At 50.0% G+C, this 7,152-nt stretch overlaps 1 protein-coding gene across 1 annotated transcript; it reads right to left on the minus strand.

Annotated features, from left to right (window-relative positions):
* Positions 1-1,879: 1,879 nt before the first annotated feature.
* LOC118719755 (polyadenylate-binding protein 1-like 2) lies at positions 1,880-3,314 on the minus strand. Its single transcript, XM_036439503.2, has one exon. It carries the CDS (start codon positions 2,638-2,640, stop codon positions 2,041-2,043), a length of 600 nt encoding a protein of 199 aa, XP_036295396.1. The 5' UTR covers positions 2,641-3,314; the 3' UTR covers positions 1,880-2,040.
* Positions 3,315-7,152: the final 3,838 nt, after the last annotated feature.

The raw sequence follows: 7,152 nt of genomic DNA on the forward strand, positions 1-7,152 counted from the left end.
CAAGTGAAGAAAACATTACAGGTATCCAGGTACTGTTAAAATATTGCCCCATCTTATAAAGATAAACTTATCCTTTTAATATAGATGGCCACTTAATATTGCTGTCCCTGCCACACTATATTTGACATCTTAATTTTTCTTCAAGCAATGTTAGTTCAGAAAACGACCTTGAAAGTCCACAAGATTTGCACCCTATGATGCACTTGGTGAGCTTTGTTTGGAAGAAGAAAAATCTACCAATAATGAAGATGCAGGAAGAAACACACACACACACACACACACACACACACACACACACACACAGATCATATAGACATGTATATATGTAAATACATCTATCTCCCTACTGAACTATCAATTAAATGGAATAATAAGAGCCAGAAAAAAATATTTTAAAGGTAACTTTAATGACATAAAATGAACTTCAAGAATATGCATGTGTGTCTGTATGTAAATACCCACTGTATGTGTGAAAAGAAGATATAAAAACATTATGTCCATTATTATATACATACATGACATTTGCATAAGAAATACAAGATGAGTACAGTCAAAATATTTCAGGTAGGTCTCAGAAAATATCAATGAGCACAGATAAAAATGATTCAGGAAGGCATGGTTGTTCATGAGGATTCATTACTGGTGAGATTAGTTTGCTTTTGCTAACTGGTCCGCTTTTGATTATTTTCTGCAATAAAGCTGAATTATTTTTTTGACAATGGGGAAAATGGAAAGAAGTAGGCACAAGGGAAGTGATAAACAGTATTTAAATCCAGCAAAACAACCAAGGACAGCAAAATGCCATTTGCAGCACATAAAGCTGGCCAACACACACACACACACACACAGCCACGAGCACACACACACACACGAGCACGCACATACACAAATCAATCACAGTGACCAGGAAATGGACATACTCTGTTTTACTGGCTGCACTGACTGGCATGAATGCAAATCGGTACAATATTTATGAAGGGGCCATTTGGCAACACGCCGGGAATGTCTTTAAAATGTCCACATGTGGATCCTTCAAGTCCACAGTTAAGATGACCATAGGGTATGCCTGCGGAGATTTGGCTTCACAAGCAAGGAGTCATTCATCAGAGAACTCAGTGTTGGGTTTAAACACCCGGAAAGAACTAGGCACCACCTGAATGTCCAACAATGAGGGAACGGTTACAGAAATGTTAAGGTGCATGGATACACTCTGCAGGCACTGAAGATGAGTTTCAGAAGCCTGTTGAATAACATGGAAAGACGTTCAGTTGGTTGTGTCTTGTTTGGTTTTAGTTTCTGAAAAAAAGCAGGTTAAGAAACACCACACACATGAACCATTGTATTGTTATATGTATGTACGTTAAAAGGGAAGGTGAGGTGGGGGTGAAAACGGGAGGGAGAGAGAGAAAGAGAACTTGGAAAGGCAGCACAGCAAAAAGGGAAAAGTAGTTGTCTCTGGGTAGCAGGATCATGGGTCATGGGGAGCCATTATTCTCTTGGTTTTCCCTCATCTGATTTCCTTCTCCTTTCTGAGGTTTCTACCATGAAATTGTTATCACCTGTACAGTAAACAAAGAGAGAAAGTGCTTTTAAAACCAAACCGCTAGAAGAGGCAGTCTCTATCAAGTGGCAGAGAGAGCAAGATTATTCAATGCCCTTGGTTGAGGTGGGGGGGGGGGGAGAATGAAGGAGTGGGTGAAAGGGGAGGGGAGAGGGACAAGGACAAGGAGAAGGAGAGGAAGAAGGAGAGACAGAGGGAGAGGGAGAGGGGGAAGGGGAGGGGGAGGGAGAGGGGGAGGGAGAGGGGGAGGGAGAGGGGGAGGGAGAGGGGGAGAGAGAGGGAGTGGGGAGGGAGAGGAGAGAGAGAGGAGAGGGAGAGGGAGAGGAAGAGGGAGAAGGAGACGGGGGAGAGAGAGGGGGAAGGGAGCTGCACTCTCAATACAACACACTGCTGGTGGGTTAGGGGGGCAGAGAGGGGGCTGTAAAGCCAGGTGGGAGCCAAAGTTTGGCTCTGCTGGCTGACTCGCTCCTGGGTTGTCTTCATCGGAAGGCGGCCTCGTCGGGGTCTTCCTCGAAATCATTGAAGTTAACACTGGCGGGCTGCCTGGCCCAAGCTCCTCGTTCAGCTTCTCGTTCCTTATGCGATTTGAATCTCCCAACGAAAATTTTGCGGTAGTTCAGGAACTGGCCGTTCATCATATCAATGGCAAGCTCAGCGGATTCCTGCTTCTGAAAGTGCACGAACCCATACCCCTTGGGCCCGCTTTCGTCGCAGGCCACTTTGCAAGAGAGGATGTCGCCAAACGCCGAGAAGATGTCGTACAGTGCCTTGTTGTCGATGGCCTTGCCCAGGTTCTTGATGAAGACGTTGCCCACCCCGCTCCTGCGCAGCGAAGGGTCCCGCTGGGACCACATGATGCGCACTGGCCTGCCTTTGATGACATCAAAGTTCAAGGTCTCCAGGGCCCGCTTGGCGTCCACCGGTTGCTGGTAGTTGACATATGCGTAGCCCAAGGAGCGGTGGGTGATCTTGTCTCTGCAGAGGCGGATTGAGAGGATAGGCCCTGCCGGGCTGAACTTCTCGTACAACATTGCCTCTGTCACCTCAGGGTGCAGGTCTCCCACATACAGTGAGGCCATTGGAAAGTCCGGGTTCTCCTTGGGACTCCCGCCCCTCTCTGCATTTGCGGCGGCAGCCGCCGCTGCCTCAGCCACCTCCGCCTCTGCATGCTCATCCCCACCCTCTTCCTTCAAGGGGGGTGCCACAGCCTCTGCTGCTGCAGTGGCTTCTGCAGCGCTGGCCTCTGCCACCACCGCGGCTGCTGCCGCCAGAGCGGCCTCCGCCTCCTCCCCGGCCAGGGCGGCTGCCGCCTCCCCCGGGATGGCCTCCACCACTGCCTCCTCCACTGAGGTGTGGGCCTGCACCTCGGTCTGCACCTCTGCTTCCGCCTCCGCCACGGAGGCCTCCGCCACCGCCTCTGCCACGGTCGCTGCCGCAGCCTCCGCCGCTGCAGCCGCCGCCACCGCTGCCGCCGCTGCCGCAGCTGTCGCCACGGTCGCCGGTGCTGCCGGGCCGCTGCCGCGACCTTCCTTCCAGCAAGCTGGGGGTCTGAGAGGCGGGAGAGGGCAGGAGGCCAGATGGGCGCAGGAACCCGGGCCGGGGGCGCGAGCAAGAGCTGCGGCGGGGGACTGGGGCGGGAGAAAGGGGGCGGGGGGGGGGCAGCAGATCTGGCGATACCAAGGCGTCTGGGATGACGAGCCCTGCCAGGAGCGCGCCTCTGCGAGTCGCCGCAGCTTACAGCTTCCTGCTGCCGCCACCGCTCAGTTGTGGATTAGCGTGCGGGGCGAGCGCGGGCGGGCTAGCTGGCGGGCGGGCAGTGTGCGGTGAGGGGCAGGAGCTGTTGGCATCTGTGTTCCGGGCAGCTGGGAAGGCTTCTGTCTCTTTGGTTCCCCCTGAGGGGGCTATGGGGGCTACGGGGGCTGCGGGCGGTGGGAAGGGGCGTGGCCGGGAAGCTTAAGGGGGGTGGGGGGGTGACCTGAGTGTGAGTCTTCAGCATCTCAGGTCGCCTACATATTTATTCAGAGGAAGCAGGGAAAGGGCTCCGCTGTGAACTGAGGGAATGCTGGTTAGATTTAGGGAGTTTTGTTTGATCCCCCCTCTCCCCATAGTACATTTAAGTGATTGGATCAAGTATGTTGTAAGAGGGGATGGGTGGCATTTGTTGAATACAATTGCCTGGCCTAAACAAAGCCAAGCAAAATGTTTTTCTCACATTCAGGTGTTCTTCCCATCTCAAGTCCAGCGCGCGTGCGAACACACACACACACATACACACACACTAACATTGCTGCCTCCAGGGAAACAACTCTTTTTTGTTTTTTGTTTTTTGAGTGGGAGCTGGGGCAAGTGGGGCAAGCTCCTCCTGCAGCCTGAGAGATCTTTCTCAAAGATTTCTTCCCTTTTTACCATCTCTTTCCCTCCCCTGCAACACTTGCAAAAGAGGGAATAGAGAATACAAGAACATGTATTCATTTATTCATAATGCCATGCCACAAATACTTATGGAGCAGGTTTTGTGCTGGTCCTTGGGGATATAGGGGTCTGGGAGACATTAGGACACAGGCTTGTTCTGAGCTTGTGAGCACATAGGTTGCGCCAGAAACCCTGCCCCTGCTCCAGACTATGGGAGAACTAGGGACCTGGGGTTCTTCAACCCTCCAACTCCTCCCACTCACCCAGCTTTAATAAATGCAACCTGGAAGCGGAGGAGTCAAGAACACCTTGTCCATAGTGCTGTCTTCAATGACACCCTTAGGAAAGCCAAGCCAAGGGCTGGGACATGGCCTGGTCCAGAGCCAGGCGCTTGTTTCTTCTTGGCTCTGCACTCAAGTTGCTGACGTTCCTAACATGAAGCAAAGCATGCACAGCTATGTTCAAGACAGAACCAAAACCTGAAATCTCTCTAGAATGAGGTGCCTGGTCCCGGTTCATCAGCTAGTATTTATGGGAGCCTTATCAAGTACTTGGCACTGGGGACTAAGGGACAAGCAATGTCATAAGTGAGCAGTTGAGTGTTGCTGTGCTGTAGCTAAGAAAAGGTGAGCAGTGTGTGTTGTAGGGGCAGAGAGACTACACAGGGCTAAATGGTGAGGGGATGGACAAGTGAGCAACTATTAGAGTAGAGTGTAACAGAGACTAGAGTCTCACTTCCTCTGGAAAGAAGGGCCCAGCTACTAACTGTTCCTGGTAGGAATCAAGTGAGGCTGCATAGAAGATGAAACCCTGAACGTGAGCTCTGAAAGATGAGTAGCAGTCCACCATGTTGAGGCAAGAGGGAAGGCATTCCAGACAGAAGGATCAGTCTGTGTCCAAGGCATGCTAGCACATGCATGGTCACTTCTGATCATGCCAAAATCTGGAGTGGACAGAGCCCATGGTCTCCCAGAGTCTATGGCAGGAGATGGGGCTGGAAGGCAAGGTGCGGTGTGTGGCCCTGAAAAGCAAGGTGCGGTGCTTGGACTCCATATCCACGCCAGCGAGCACCGCTCAGCATGTTCAAGGAGGGAATCGGTATGATCACATCTTTAGAAAGGGTACAAATTGAACGTCAATATAGAAAGTAGCTAAGAGAATAGATCTTAAAAGTCCTCATCACAGGGGGAGGGAAATGTGTAACTGTGTGGTGATATATGTTAACAAAACTAATTCTGGTAGCCATTTCACATATATATGTGTATCAAATCATTATGTTGTACACCTTTAAATTATACAATGTTATATGTGAACTATTTCTCAATAAAACAAGGGGGGCATCAATACACGTATAAATGCACATGTGCCCCTCCCCACACAATTGACAGAGAGTTGATAGAACAAAGAGAAGACACTTGGATGTGACCAGTTCCTGTGAAGAGTCAGAAGAACCCTTGCCTTTGTTCCTCCATTCCCGTTCATAAATAGGGGTTTCAGGCTTACCTTGAGCCAGGCATTGAACTGTAGGAAGGGGGTCAAATATAAAAAAATGTTTTCAAACCGTAGTGCCCTCCCTCAGGATGCCTCATGCCACTAAAGCTCAGCCTGCCCGTACAAATAACAGAAATGTCAGCAAAAGGGCTGTAGGTGCCATGTGAATGGACCATAGTGGCCAAGGAACTTCATCTGCTTCTCTCTTCCTCCCCTCTCCCACCCATGCACCTTCTTTGGCTGGACCTCAGCAGTTGCACATGATCAAACAACCCAAACCTGTGGAACTGACTGCGTGAGTCACTGTGGGGTGTGAGGCAGTAAGAACTTTCCCATCGCTGGCTGGAAAGTATCCCAAGATGGCTGAGAAGCAAACACACAGACAGGTACCTCACCAGCTTGCAAAGTCCAGCCCTCTGCCCCTAGACAAGGCCGGTGCCAGCAAAGGAAAAGGACAGAGAGTTAGGAAAAGCCCGCTGTACAGCTGGTACCTGACCAAAGTGATCACTGTCACTGCTGTTAGGAGCTATCTCAACGGAAGGGTGGGTCTAGGTTGCCTGTAGTCAGGAGGCAGATGAGCTGTGCTTCACCGCTACAGAAGATGAAACTCCAAAGGTGAGCTCTGAAAGATGAGTAGCAGCCCACCACCTTGAACCTGTCCTGCAGGAAGGACTGCAATTCCCTTGGCTTTGTGGCAGAAAAGAGGGGCACCAGAGAGGCAGAAAGGATGCCACTGTGGATGGAGCTAGTGAAAGAGGATGGGACTGCAACAGAGGAAGGCGTAGGGAGTGGGAAGGAGCCATGCTGTAGAGGTTTTTGGGTTGTTTTTTAAACCCAAATTGTTGTGGGGCCCAGAGAAAGGATGGGATCAATGGAGTGCCATGATTTAATTGTATTTCATAATTTTTCTCTGGCTGTTCCCTGTGGATCATATTACAAGTGGGCAGGACACAAAGGAAAGTATGTAGACCAATTTGGACCCTCTTTCAGCAGTCTAGTTGAGAAATGGCAGTGGCTTGGCCCAGATTGGCAGCACAAATTTGGAGAATAGTGCACAGGCTCACATGTTATTTTGGAAAGAGAAGAGATTTGCTGATGGATTGAAGGCAGTTGGTGAACAAACAACAGTGGACAGATAGTATTTAAAGCCATGAGCCTAGGCAGGATCACCTAGAGAGAGTATAGTCAGAAGAAGGTGAAGGGCTATTTCCTGAGAAAAGACAACATTTAGAAGTTGGGTTGAAAATGATGAGCCATCAGGAAAAATTAAGAAAGACTGGGCAGTGAACGGACCAACCCCAAACCTGACTTCTCCAAGGCCTTGCATGGTATAGCCTCAGTGTCTTCACTCTGTCCTGCTTTCAGTGCTCCTAGCTGCACGTGCATGGAAGTGGTTTAAAACAGGACAACAAAGACCCTGCGTACTAGTGTTTGAGCTTCTGTTTCTGTTCATTTCTCAGTGGAGCTTTGGAAAGAGATAGGTTCAGATATAGACACATTCGAAGAGTGTTTGGAAGTGACACTCCTCTTCCATTTCATATGGCCCGCCTTCTTCCTATCAGGAAGGAGAAACAGAAAGGAATAGAGATGCCGTTCAGAGAGCTAGGAAAAAGATGGAAGAAGGTAAGGGGTGGAGGGTACCCGTGGGGGGAGGGACAGATCAACTCTATATGCAAAAATTAATCAAA

Source organism: Pipistrellus kuhlii, unplaced genomic scaffold (assembly GCF_014108245.1).
Source record: "Pipistrellus kuhlii isolate mPipKuh1 unplaced genomic scaffold, mPipKuh1.p scaffold_m20_p_16, whole genome shotgun sequence".
Lineage (NCBI taxonomy): Eukaryota > Metazoa > Chordata > Mammalia > Chiroptera > Vespertilionidae > Pipistrellus > Pipistrellus kuhlii.